Source organism: Trichophyton rubrum (genome assembly GCF_000151425.1).
Source record: "Trichophyton rubrum CBS 118892 genomic scaffold supercont2.1, whole genome shotgun sequence".
Taxonomy (NCBI): domain Eukaryota; kingdom Fungi; phylum Ascomycota; class Eurotiomycetes; order Onygenales; family Arthrodermataceae; genus Trichophyton; species Trichophyton rubrum.
This window is the reverse complement of record NW_003456428.1, coordinates 3,567,635-3,580,794: the sequence shown is the minus strand read 5'-3', so window position 1 is coordinate 3,580,794 and position 13,160 is coordinate 3,567,635. Positions and strand designations below refer to the sequence as shown.

General features: G+C 48.6%; 6 protein-coding genes across 6 annotated transcripts; 2 read left to right on the top strand and 4 right to left on the bottom strand.

Moving 5' to 3' along the window:
* Positions 1-439: 439 nt before the first annotated feature.
* Positions 440-1,921, top strand: TERG_01356 (uncharacterized protein; the record flags this gene model as incomplete). Its single annotated transcript, XM_003239326.1, has 5 exons — positions 440-569; positions 670-854; positions 976-1,139; positions 1,260-1,518; positions 1,580-1,921. 5 exons carry the CDS (start codon positions 440-442, stop codon positions 1,919-1,921), a joined length of 1,080 nt encoding a protein of 359 aa, XP_003239374.1.
* Positions 1,922-3,457: 1,536 nt separating this feature from the next.
* TERG_01355 (uncharacterized protein) lies at positions 3,458-4,738 on the top strand (the record flags this gene model as incomplete). Its single annotated transcript, XM_003239325.1, has 2 exons — positions 3,458-3,836; positions 3,909-4,738. The coding sequence occupies 2 exons, from the start codon at positions 3,458-3,460 to the stop codon at positions 4,736-4,738; spliced, it is 1,209 nt and encodes a 402-aa protein (XP_003239373.1).
* An 826-nt stretch (positions 4,739-5,564) lies between these two features.
* On the bottom strand, positions 5,565-6,544 carry TERG_01354 (V-type proton ATPase proteolipid subunit; the record flags this gene model as incomplete). The annotated part of the gene is made up of 6 exons (XM_003239324.1): positions 5,565-5,629; positions 5,700-5,803; positions 5,882-6,038; positions 6,112-6,241; positions 6,393-6,405; positions 6,528-6,544. 6 exons carry the CDS (start codon positions 6,542-6,544, stop codon positions 5,565-5,567), a joined length of 486 nt encoding a protein of 161 aa, XP_003239372.1.
* Positions 6,545-6,872: 328 nt separating this feature from the next.
* On the bottom strand, positions 6,873-8,588 carry TERG_01353 (uncharacterized protein; the record flags this gene model as incomplete). Its single annotated transcript, XM_003239323.1, has 2 exons — positions 6,873-8,339; positions 8,391-8,588. 2 exons carry the CDS (start codon positions 8,586-8,588, stop codon positions 6,873-6,875), a joined length of 1,665 nt encoding a protein of 554 aa, XP_003239371.1.
* Positions 8,589-8,904: 316 nt separating this feature from the next.
* TERG_01352 (uncharacterized protein) lies at positions 8,905-10,594 on the bottom strand (the record flags this gene model as incomplete). Its single annotated transcript, XM_003239322.1, has 2 exons — positions 8,905-9,079; positions 9,156-10,594. 2 exons carry the CDS (start codon positions 10,592-10,594, stop codon positions 8,905-8,907), a joined length of 1,614 nt encoding a protein of 537 aa, XP_003239370.1.
* Positions 10,595-12,435: 1,841 nt separating this feature from the next.
* Positions 12,436-12,683, bottom strand: TERG_11707 (uncharacterized protein; the record flags this gene model as incomplete). Its single annotated transcript, XM_047750777.1, has 2 exons — positions 12,436-12,459; positions 12,528-12,683. 2 exons carry the CDS (start codon positions 12,681-12,683, stop codon positions 12,436-12,438), a joined length of 180 nt encoding a protein of 59 aa, XP_047605390.1.
* Positions 12,684-13,160: the final 477 nt, after the last annotated feature.

The following is a 13,160-nucleotide window of genomic DNA, read 5'->3' as shown; positions in this document are numbered from 1 at the left end:
GCTGTCCCGTCCGATAGTTCGCTGCTGCGCTGTCTCGTATACAGCCTTCCCGCCCGCCGAACGCTGCCACCTCGAAAACCACGGGAGGATTAAAAGGACAGGACGAGACGAGAGAACCAAGGAAGAGGAAGAGAGTGCGAGAGACAGACCTGGTTCATGGTGCATTCCTGTCCCGGTGTCCGCATCCTGGCTGTGTGTGTGTGTGTGTGCGAGTGTTCTGTGCTACGAGCCGGAGTCCAGCATCTCGCGGGTTCCCCCCCCCGAAGTTGGACTGCAATTTTGATTCCAGCATAAAACTGCATTTTGCACGATACGATACGACGTTTTACCTGGTAGGCGCTGGCATTTGAGAGCGAAGAGACCGGAGACAGAGAAGAAACGAGGCCTCGAGGAGCTTGCGCATCGTTGCTAACTGCTGTTTCGTCTAGAGGCCGGCACCATGGGCTGCATGAACTCGAAGGACATCAGTCCGGAGATGAAGGAGCAGGGGAAGCACAGCGCCGCCATAGACAAGGTCATCCGGGCAGACAAGAAGAAGTACGACAGGACGGTCAAGATACTGCTGCTCGGTGCGTATACAGCTGTCTTGCTTGCCTCTACCTACCTACCTACCTCCTACCTATCTACCTACCTGGCTCAGCTAGCTAACCAGCAACAATTCACCCGCAGGCGCTGGAGAGTCCGGCAAGTCGACCATCATCAAGCAGATGCGCATCATTCACTCCGGCGGATTCCCTATAGACGAGCGCCGGCAGACTCGGGCGGTCATCTACTCCAACATGATTGTCGCCTTCAAGCTGCTCATCGAGATCATGGAAGCGGAGAACATAAGCTTCGAGCATGAAGCTACGGAGGTATGCATGACGATATTAGCCCGTCGCCCGTTCCCTTTGTTTGGTTCTTTGTTCGAAATGGTTTATACATCTATGCCGAGCTAGCTAAGAGCTAACCGCCAATTTAAATAAACAAATCTAGCCCCTCGCCCACTTCATCCAGAGCAGCGAAGCGGACGTCGAGTGCGATGAAGCTTTCACCGATATCAAAGTGCGGGAGGCTGTCAAGACGATGTGGGAGGACGCCGGCGTCCAGAAGGCAGTCGCCCGGGGCCACGAGTTCGCCCTCCATGATAACCTCCACTAGTAAGTCGGACAGGAATCTAACATACCATCTGCCTTTTTTTTTTTTTTTTTTTTTTTTTTTTTTTTTTTTTTTTTTTTTTTTTTTTTTTTTGAACTAGTTATTCTGACGGATTGCGGCAGCTACTTCAACTCGCTGGACCGGATATTCACGCCTGGCTGGCTGCCAAACAACCAAGACATGCTACATTCTCGACTACGGACTACCGGAATCACCGAGACCCTCTTTGAGCTCGGCCAGATTAACTTCCGCATGATGGATGTTGGCGGCCAGCGATCGGAGCGTAAGAAATGGATCCATTGCTTCGAAGGCGTACAGTGTCTGCTGTTTATGGTAGCCCTATCCGGCTACGACCAGTGTCTAGTGGAGGACCAGACTGCTGTAAGTCGGCCGGACCATTCTTCGAAAAGCTGCTACCGTGACAAAAGGCTAACCTCCACAGAACCAAATGCATGAAGCTATGATGCTCTTCGAATCTCTCGTAAACGGTGAATGGTTCAAACGCAAGCCTGTCATCCTCTTCCTCAACAAGATAGATCTCTTCAAGGAGAAACTCGCCATATCGCCCGTGTCCAAGCATTTCCCAGATTACAGCGGGCGAGATGGTGACTTCGAGGCCTCTGCAAAGTACTTCGCCGACAGGTTCAGGGGCATCACTCGTGTTCCCGAACGAGAGATATACACCCACTACACTAACGCAACTGATACCACCCTCTTAAAGGCAACTATGGACTCGGTGCAGGACATGATTATACAAAAGAACTTGAACAACCTGATCTTATGAGGGTTAAACTGACGACAATCAAACATGCCTGTTATACTTGGCCTGCCTGTTCCGTTCCTTCGGTTACCTCCTCCAGGCCTCGACAATATCGACGTACGACTCTTAACCGCCAGCCACACTCACCAACTTGCGAACTCCATCAGCCAACCAATCTACAATAATCTACCAAAAAGCAACAACTCTTGATTTGGTTTCGGTGACTTTTTATTCTCAGTCCAGCTTATACCCTTCCCCACCCAGTGTTTCCTTTCCAATAAAAAAATAATTCCGCAAGTTTTACCCCAGGCGACCCTCAACCATAACCACAGAAGGCCCGATATGATACCAGATATGTTAATTGTCGTCAGCTCTTCCGCCAGCTGCTGTGACGAAGCTGGAATTCCTCGGAAGAGATCTCTACCCTCTCTCTCACACACTCGTCACTATATCCCAAAATACCAAAACAAAAAAGAAAAAAAGAGAAAAAAAAAAAAAGGGAACACTGTTTCCTTTACCTCTCTCTGCTTTGTTTTTATCATCCTCGCTTTATGTATGATGGTTGGTCTGTTTATATTGCTTCTCTCGCTTTTTTTTTTTCTTTCTTACTTTTGCCTACTCCACGGATCTTGCCGATGCTTCAAACGTGCTACAGGACCATATGAGCGCTCTCTTTCTTTGACTTTTGACCGGTTGGAAAATCTCCTTTTGATCTGTGTTTATATATATCCCCTTCTCGTCCACACTGCCCAGTTCCATCTCATTCTCCTTCTGTGTTTCTTTTACTCGTTTATTTTTTGCCCCCTTTTACCTCTACCTGCCCAGGTCACTCATCCTCTATCCCCAGACCTAAATTTCCTATTCCTTGCCCCTTCCGTTTCTACCGCACCTTTTACGAGACATCCGATATAGACAAAAGTCTACCCGTCGCCAACTCAACCAGCCAACCTGGCAGCCGTTATACACGGTGGTTCTTGGAGACGAACTGATCCATTTCATATCACACTCCCACCTGCATCTCTGCTTCTTCCAGTGACCAAGCCGGGCCTCGGAGATCTCTCCCAGCTTTGCTTTTCCCTTTGCCGTCTCGCTGCTTCGTCGTTTTTGTCTATATGCCCTGCTACATACGTCTTCTTTTATCTCCTACTGTTTCTGGCAGAGCAGCCACTCAGTTGAAAATAGCTATATAGTAATGAACAGTTATCAGTCATCCGCTCGTCCATCTTACCCCTATTCTACTGTCTGCATAGCATCAACTGTATCATCTGCTCTCATCATCTCCAGCCCCAGCGCTTATGGACACTCACGTGACATGACTAAGCATCGCGGCTTGTGACCGAACTTTCATGCAAGAACTTCAGGTTGATCTTTTTCGCTGCCAGCGGAAAGCAGAAGCAAAGCAAAGCAAAGCAAAAGGCACAGCCTAACGACTCCCCGAACCTCGCGCTGGTGACTTCTAGCCCTCGGATTTGGGTCCTAGTACTGCACGAGCCTGGCTCTTTTCACTCCCTCCCGTCTCCTCTGCCTGCGCTGGCTCTCCGGCTGGTGTTGAACGGCATCATGATCACCTCCTCTGTGCGCCGAGCGGCGTTGCCATCATCGGCCTCTCTACCGTCTCGAGCAGTGCTCCTGGCCGTTTCCTCGAGCAATCCTGCTCCTGGCCCTAACAGTGGGAACCCTCCGTACCGCCATCAGCGTCGATACTCGTCCTCCAAGCCCCCTGTGCCTCCGAGTGACGGGTCCAGAGGCATCGATCCGCCCACCCAGACGCCGGCAAAGAGTGTCAGCAGCGGGCCGTCAAGCAAAAAGGACGCAGAGAAGAGAGAAGGCCGATCGTCCAAGAAGCGTGCTGGAAAGGATGGCGAGACGGCAAAATCGAAGCAGGCCAACTCGTTGAAATTGCCGAGTGTACCCTCTACCCAGCACCTGCATCCTCACGGTAAGGAAGCTCACTCAGCCTTAAAAACACCATATGTGTAGCTTGCTCTGTAACTGACAGCGATATTATTAGATGTGCACGTAGCTTCGTTCTTTTCTATCCACCGACCCATGTCAATAACCACTTCCGTACCTCCAAACAATAACGACAGCAAAACCTTCTCGGCCATCTTCTCTCCCAAGAAGCAAGCTGCCGCAAGGCAAAAGGACGTGATATACACCCTTTCTTCCGCCGTTAACGCCATCGAGCAGAACCTCCCTGGTCAAAATCAGGCAACTGCCGAGGATATCGACTTCAGGAACGCCATCTCACAAGCTTCCTCCATCCACGCGGAGTCAGATGTCACCCATCTCGATGGCGTGCCCACCCAGGAACTACGAGCATCCATCCAAGAGTTTGCTAAGCGCCTACGACCATTTAACCCACCTCCTGCTCCTACACCAATGGATGGAGCTCTCGAAAGCATCGCAGGAACGGAATCTGGTGTAGACAAGGCCAGCTCCACACAGTCTGCCTCTGAAGCCGAGCCCAGCGAACAGACCTTTTCCACCGTTCTGACTATTCGTGAAAGCCGCAATGCAGATGGCCGCAAGTCGTACGAGGCATATGCTTCTCCCTTCGTCCGCATAGATGATATGGAGGCCCCCTCCGCCCAGGGTGAGTCATCCATCTACCAGGACCAAGAGACTAGTGACCGTTCCGTCTCCGAGCCAAAGCAAAGCTTCCTCCAGCGAATGGTAATTAGGCAATTGCAGTGGGAACGGTCCCAGGGCCAACGTCAGCGTGAGCGGATGTATACTATCAGTGTCAAGAGACAACGGAAGCTAAAGATGAAGAAGCACAAGCACAAGAAGCTGCTGAAAAAGACACGGACCCTCAGAAGGAAACTGGATAAGAACTAGAAACTCTCATGTTTCCGGTTCTTGTTCTTGTCCTCGTTATATTTGTTTACCTCCACAGGGTATCATTGCATATAATTGGTCTTTGGCCCCGTCTCTGTTGTTGCTTCTTCTTTACACCTTTTTTTCTCTCTAGTTGACTTCCTATCTATGCATATTTTGTGTGTATCTTCTTTATATCCGGCGTTCCTATCTCATTTTGATTCGAATGTCTTAGATAGTTCTTATCCATCTCATCATCTCCCATCTTAGAACATGCCGTTCTTTCGCTCTTCTAGGTAGTTTCTTTCTCCCTTTTTTTTTTTCTTAGCTTTTTTCAATTATCTTCCACACACACTTTAGGGAATGAAGAGCACATATAGAGGATTATTCTTTCTAATCATACCGGCATCAAAAAATTCTACACAGAGGCAATAGGGAGATGGAACTGCAGGTATGGTAGGAATCCCCGCTTTATAACCGCTATCTGTTATGATACAATTATCCGCATTACTGGTAAAGAGACGAAACGACAACTCTTAAACATAACGAAATAACGTGAATACATGCGAAAAAAAGTATATAAGGAAAAGGGGATTAGGATAGTAGATAACTAAGATGATGTTGACATTGAAACGGGATAGCTTGGTTTTCCGCTGCGTTTGTATCCAAATAGAGGTTCGATATCAGCTGGGACAGTGGGTCACGGAGCGATAGTCGATGATGGCGTTAGCTTATATACGTTGTCGTAACTCCCTCCATCTTCTATCACACTGACTGATGCCCCGAATTCGTCAAAGGGAGTTACGACTTAAGATGCTCGTCGATGATATTTTCTGACCGCTCCCATTTAGCAGGTAGCTTCGAGACTGGCACGGGAGTTCATCAATAGAGCGACGATAAGGCCGTAAAGACCTATTTAAATTGTTAACCAACAACGGCTTTTAGGAACAAGAGAAAAGAGGTAGTAAAGAAAAATGCTCACCCAAAACTTCGGCGAAAATGAGAATAAGGATCATACCGACGAAAAGTCGGGGCTGTTGGGCAGTTCCGCGGACACCAGCATCACCAACGATACCAATGGCGAAGCTACAGTACATAAAAATACCCGGTTAGCACATTGACACGAAATCTCAACGTATCACACCGAACAGGTGAAGAACATACCCAGCAGCAAGACCAGCAAGACCGACAGCAAGACCAGCACCAAGCTGGACGAATCCAGTGTATAGTGGCAGGTTTTGCTTCAAGTCGTTGGCAATCAAGACAGACACGACCAATCCGTAAATACCAATAATACCAGCCATGACAATGGGAACAATATCTACATCGTCGTTAGTAAAGCTTATACACCAATACACCTGAGCATACGCGCTGGATGAAGGACAAAACCATACTCTTAACAATCATATCAGGTCTGAGGACGAGAGTGGAGCAAATGCCAACACCAGCCTTAGCGGTGCCATAGGCAGCGCCGAAGCAGGTGAAAATGATGGCGGAAGAGCATCCTAGCGCACCGAAGAAGGGCTACATGATATCAAAGATATGTCAGTGTTTGATGATGAAGTCTGATGGTGTCATTTCGCATTCGTGTGTATGAGCTCGATGCAAGCTCCCAGAATTGACGTTCGCCTGCGGTTCCGCGGAAAACAACAACGGGTAATAGATTTTAACTAACCGCATATACCGGGCTATAAACACGTATTAGATGACATGATTAGCAAGATGACACCCATATTTAAACCGCTTTTCAGGGAATAGCAATAGGAAAGGCGCTGGTCCCAAGATGCTCGTAACGAGCCAGGCAACTCACCAAAGATCAGTAGACATGTTGACGGCGATGTGAAAGAGAGGTTTCGTAGAGAAGGTGTTGGAGCTAGGAGAGAGGATAAAGGCTTATAAATCCACGAATACCGAGACGGGCGAGGTGAGTCGAAGATTAATGCGAGATGGCGAGTTGTTTTCCTGCTTGACCCTTACAAGATGTTGTTAAGCTGAGGTTTGACTTTTGGGTTGTTGCTGGGAGATGCCAAGCATCACGTGGTAAATATGCTGAGTCAGCACTTACAGAAGCTCGATGTTGATATAAAAAAGACGGTAGAACGGAATTGATGGTTGATTATGATATTTAAATTCTTTATTGTACATGTCTATAGTGTTACATTTTAAAGAGAGGCTCTTCTGATGGTATTTCAACCACCAGCCTGGCACCAGGGACGTCAATTTTGGTGCCTGAGGCTTGGACTCGATCTCCCGTCAAATCACCCGCTGTCCTAGCATAGACCATAGATTTCTCGGAGGAAGCTCCGAACTTATTAGCCTCGACAATAGTGTCGTTTAACTTCTTAGATCCATCCTGAAGCATCTCGCTGGGAAACGAGGCAGGAGCATCAGTAGGAGCAGGTAGAACAGAAAAGTCCAAAACAGTAGTGTCTTCTGTAGAATCTTTATGCGTGGCCGAAGACTCAGATTGCATAGCTGGCTGGACCAGCTTATTATCTAACGAAGCAACGAAGAACTGCACGATGTCGCCGGTCGTCACAACCTCACGTAATGGACTCATCATCAATCCGTCAACGTCTGTGAATTTGGGTGTGTTCTCCAGCACGTTGAACAGAATGGCATCATCGCTATGTTTCTCAGAAACATCCTCATCGAATATCTCATGTATAGAGACAAGGTTGGATATCGGCTCCTCGTCGTCGTATGAGTACTCGGGATCAAGAGAGAGCAGGCCTTTCTTCTTGCCCCATCCACCTCCACCACTCATCACACGGTAAAGCCGTGAACCCCTTTTCAGAGAAGCCGATATATCAATGCTGCTGCCAGATGGAGACCCAATATGAGTTCGTGCTATGCTTTTAGGTGTCACCATAGCCCACACAGCTAGTCTCTGACTCTCGAGTTTGCGGTCTTGAATATACTGCGGTATAGCCTTTTCTAGCTCCGCAGATGCCGGAGCATCATTCTTTAAGCTCGACTCATTGGAAACAGTCTTGAATATATTCCCCATACATTCTGCGACTATCCTGGGCTCGGTGACGGGATGCAATGGTGCGTCAAGAGACTTAAGTGTCGACTTTGTTCGTAGCTCAACCCTGCATGTCCGAATGTCACGTCTATCCGTAATCCGAGGAACATCTTCAACCGACTCTGTAGACTTCCATCTCGACGCATGCATTGTATACGGTCTGCCAGTGGTGAAAAGCGTGTTTGCCATGAGCATTCCAATCTCAAGCTCCGTACTTGTTGACGGGTCACGAATAGAAATCGAGAGCTTCGGCTCAATATGAGAAGGCGAGATATTCTCAATGCCTCTTTGAGGCACTAATTTTCCCGATATAGCGCCCCAGTTGACAATCGCCAGCGACAGTCCTTCCATACCATGATGTTTAATGCTGGTAGGGACAGGTAGCTTGTCTACCACCGCTTCCACTGAGCATATCTCGAGGTTCTCGGCCGCAGCAGCTTCCCGGAAGCAATGGTGTAGTAACTTCGGGATGAATGTATGGTCTTTCTCTAGCCATTGGGCGAATGCTGGTGTAACGAGGAGGAGCGGAACATGGCTGTCGGGATGTAGTTGGGAGCTGAATGAGGGGAGTTTTGATAGAATACTATCTGGGGTCTGCTGATCATTAGACACAAAGAAAACAAATAGTACATAGGTAGTACATACCACTGCAGATGGGTTTGGAGCTAATAACGTAGCAGAGCCCAGTATATTCCATTGGATATTCCCTATGCGGAGGGTCTGTCGTGTAGTAGCTGGAGCTGCCGTCTGAGAGAACCGAGCTATGAGTCGAGATTGCCGTGGGATTTCACTAATCGGCCGCCATGTTGATGGCCCCCAACAGCATCGGAGGAAGGCTGACATGGACACGATGCCTCGAGGGAGGTAAAAGGCCTACATATAAACGGGAGGAATAGAGCCTTTCCGTCTACATATTATTAAATGTTGAGTTTGGTCACGAAATCTTTTGGAGATAAAAAGTCTTGGCTATAAAGCTTGGCATTTTCAACAATGTCAAAAAATAATACGTAAGTACCAAACAAGCTTGGACGAAAATGCAAGATGCAACCCCATGCTCGTCTTCATCCACTACCCACAATAAATCCCGAAGAGTTGGCTCAGATATATGCCCCTCCCTTTCTACCTTTAGCTAACTATTAAAATCCAACAGTACCCAATGTCACTCATTCCGTGAAATCATCACTCGTACGCGCTTCGTTCCGTTCTTTGGGCACGGAACAAATCGATCATAATATACCTCTACATCCTCCTTTGTGCACTGAAACAGGCTCATTCTATCCCCAAGGCGCCTGATCAGCAGTCCAATACCCATGTAGAGTTCTGCATGTGCTAGGCTGTTTGTTAGTAGCAAACGTGTTAGCAAGCGAGGCTAAGAACAAAGAGTTTGTGTGAATATGCCGCTGAACATACTTGATTCCAAGACATTGGCGACTGCCCTTTGAGAAATTTAACAAGAACTCATCTAGCCTTCTATGGCGTTTGCCATTCTCGTCGAGCCACCTGTCTGGCTTGAAAGTGTAAGGGTCTGGGAAGATGTCGGGATTGAGATGTACCAAAACCGCAGTCATTCCGACCGGCGTTCCCCTTGGAATATCATACTCCACCCATTCCGTGGTTTTGGCAGAATTAGCATACCGACTTCCATGTTTCGGTGCCTTGAAATGCATGGGACCAATAGGATTGATGCGCTGCAATCTTGTGCTTAAGCCGTACGATAGACGGAAGCCCTCGGATATTACTGCATTTAGATATGGGATGTTCTCGAGCTCAGTCCAACTCACTTGTTGGTTGGGATCGGGAATGGCAACGCTTAACTCCTGCCGTAGCCTGGACAGGATATCCGGGTTGTCGAGGATATAGAAAAGAGTAGCTGTCAATGCCCATGCGGTGGTCTCTGTCCCGGCGCCAACAACAAGTTGGCCTTCCTGCCAAATCCGATTGAGCCGCTTCTCTTCCTCTGGTAAAGGACCAGTGAGAAGTTCATAAAAGATTGTACGGGATGCAGATTTTGGCTTTTCCCCCCGAGCAATTTTAGCCTTCTCATTAGCAAGCTCTACGCGCATGTCCTGCTGAAACTTGGCGTACTCTGCTGCTTGTGAACTGATATGCCGTAGCAAACACTGTGGCAAGGCATTTATGGTGGGTAAGATCCATGGGAACTGCTTCTGCCATACTGCTATAAGACTCCCTGCCGAGATGGCATCGTGGATATTTGGCTCGAAGGTAGGGGAGTCTAGAAAATTGTAGCTTTTAGCGAAGGCGTACTCGGTAACGACATCAGTCGTCATGCAGCTAAAAGCTGTTGTCAGGGGAACTGGTCCTATAGTCTGTGCATGTCTCTCAAGCTGGCTTGCTAGCTTCTCAACCTTCTGCTGGATGATGGGCTCTAATTTAGTGATGGCGGCCTTTGAGAAGAAGTGACTTAGAGCATTGCGGCGTAAACGATGCAGGTCATGGCCGGGGGTACCCCCTACGCTATCACGAAGGCCAAACTGGGCGCTGTAAAAGGGGTATTTATCCCGCCGTTTACCTGGGCCGGAATAGAGCTCACTGATAAAACAGGGGTCGTTTACGTGAAGTTCATCCGGGCTGATGCGAACGATAGGTCCGTACTTTTCGTGCATGCGCTGGATCTCAAACGTATAACGTCCCTTCCGGATGCCATCGTGGAAGAACTCGTACCAGACGGAGAGAGCAGCGATCTTGGGACCCGGGTATCCTGCCAGAGGATGTAGGAATAGCCGGTAGACGGCAAGGGAGGTCAAGTATAGCAGGAAGACCGTACCCAATGCGGTCATCGGATACTCCGTAGCTAGCTTCAGCGTGTTTGCTAAGACAGAAGTCGTCATGTTGACTGGCTATGTGTGTCCCTGGTGGAAATGGAGTAGATCAAAACTGAGTTGTGCGCAAGGCAGCTTGTCTATTTGAGCCTATTTCCATGCCTTAGTTAGGTATTGGGGTTTTTTTTCCCTTCCCCCTAAGCCATGGGAGAGATATATACCTTCACCGTCATAGCTTGATCTTCCGGTCCAGATTAGAGGGAATTAAATCATGGTCTTCCCCCAATCAGTCGCTTCCCGGTAAATCCAGCGCCATGTGTAACTAGCCCAGGGCCAATGATTCGCTGTCACTTGCATGTACAGCTGCTGGGATTTCTTTGTTCCATCCTTGCTGCTCTCAGGCCTCGCGACCACTATATTCCATGGCCATCCTGGTAATCCCTCTCTCTCTGGAGGGGGAGGTTCATCCAAGGAAGCCCGACAGCTTGGGACAACCGATTTTTGAGAAAAAGGGTGCCAGGTATCTGCCTGCGCCGATGTCCTCCCATCGAGAAAACACGCATGCTGATTGCATTATGCATGGACCAGGTTGACAGCCAGGGTCTCAGCTGTATATCTCTCCAGTGATTCCGTACGGTTGACGACTCGACAAGCTGGATATCCGGTGTTGACTTGTGAGTTGAGTCCGGTCTTCCTCGAACAACCCAGTAGTTGCATAGTTTAGTCAACTAACAAGTTAATGGTGTGTCTTGGGGAGGCTATGGTCAAAAACCTCGTCTCTTCTGATAGCCTAGAGCACGCACGATAATAGCGCATCTAGACGAAAAGCAACAGTACCGTTATCCATCTGCCAGGCAAACGGAATAAAGAGCAATCGTGCTCAATGCAACCTTATAACGGTCGGCAATGAATGGAAGGTTCCATCCTTTGGCCCGCCGGGCGCCTAGATCACGTGAGCGGAAGTCGGAACATGAAGCTCCGTCTAAACGGTTGAGGTAGCCGCGGCCGACAGTCCTGGAAGCTGCGCAGGTGGGAGTTTGTAAGGAAGGAAAGAGCGAGTTGAAGTAGTGTTATTTGTTATTGTTAATATTAGTATTAGTATTACATCAGCCACATCAGAGATGCCATAGACAGCCAGGCCAGGCACAAGCTCAGCGTTCAGCCCTCATCGACCCAGAGGTCGGCCATCCGGCTCGCAGCCTTAAAAGCAGGACAGGGCTGGAGAATCAGACGTCAGAGGCCCGCCGTCATGTGGCAGCCATATCGTGGCTTCGGGCGCCGTTGGCTTAGTTTAGCGAGGAGGCCCGTTACTATGAATATACTTACTCTATTACTGCTCATTCCCCATGCTCGACAAATGGCCTGACCCGCCTTGCTTGGTTGCTTGGAACTGACGAGAAGCGACGCAGCGAGCTGAAGCTGAAAAGATGACGTAACCAGGCGAGGGGTCGATCATTACGCAAGATCCATCGCGACCTGCAAGTACTTCTTCCTCCATACAAATCCTGCGGCACATGAAAGTACCCCGAGGTCACGCCTGATCTTGCAGAGTCAAATTAAGCAAGCCCGCTTCGGCTTAGCGTCTTGCCGCGCGGCCGCTGGTTGGCTACTTCCGCTGACTCATCAAAGCTTCCTGTGTTTTTTTGCTCTTGCTTCCCTCGCAGGGCCCAAAAGCCGCTGCCTGGCTTTTTTCCTGGTTGAGCCAGCGCGCCTGAAGTCAGACTAGCTTTTTCGTTCAAGTAACTAAACTAGCTTAAATACCTGCTTGTCCGACGCTTCCCTTTTCCTCCTCCCCTTCTTCTTCTCCCCACAGCATTCTCTCTCCCGTCGACGCTCTCTCGTTTTACCGCCATCCGCCTGCTCTCTGGCATCCGCTATCAGCATCAAGTTCTCCGTCTCTTGCTCCCTAGCTACTCTCGCTCGTCCAAAATGGCCTTTACCGCTTCGTAAGTCGTTGTTTTTCCCTCTGTTTTGCTTTTTCAAGCTTGAGATGACGACTGACCTCAACCCCGTCTTCTGCCTCAACAGCGACATCTGCAAGATCATCCTTGCCATCATCCTCCCGCCAATCGGTGTCTTCCTCGAGAGAGGCTGCGGTGCTGATCTCTTGATCAATATCTGTTTGACCATCCTCGGATACATCCCTGGTATCATCCATGCTCTGTCAGTATCCCTCCGTCCGATCCAGGACAACAACAACAACAACAATATAAAACCAAGCATAAAACTAACACAATTATAATAGATACATCATTCTCAAGTATTAGAGTCTGCCGTCTGAGATCGGGCTTTGAGTGAAACTCGTCGCGGCCTCATTTTTCACGGTGGATCCAGATGACCAATTCGATTTGATGCCATGTCTTGACAAACTTGGATACGACGGACAGGCAGCTCCATCTACCGTCAAACACGACACGAAGAAGGATGTCCGCGAAAGAAAAAAGAGACCCTCTCGGTCCAACACTCTTTCGGCAGCTTGGTGTTATACCACGGTCTTATTATTAATTAATGCTTGATAACCCCCCCTCAACCCTCTCATTAATGACGTTTAATTATATCACATCACAACAACACGAAAGAAAAAGAAAAAAAAGGAACGAATAAAGACAAGAAAGGAAAAAAAAAACACACGAGA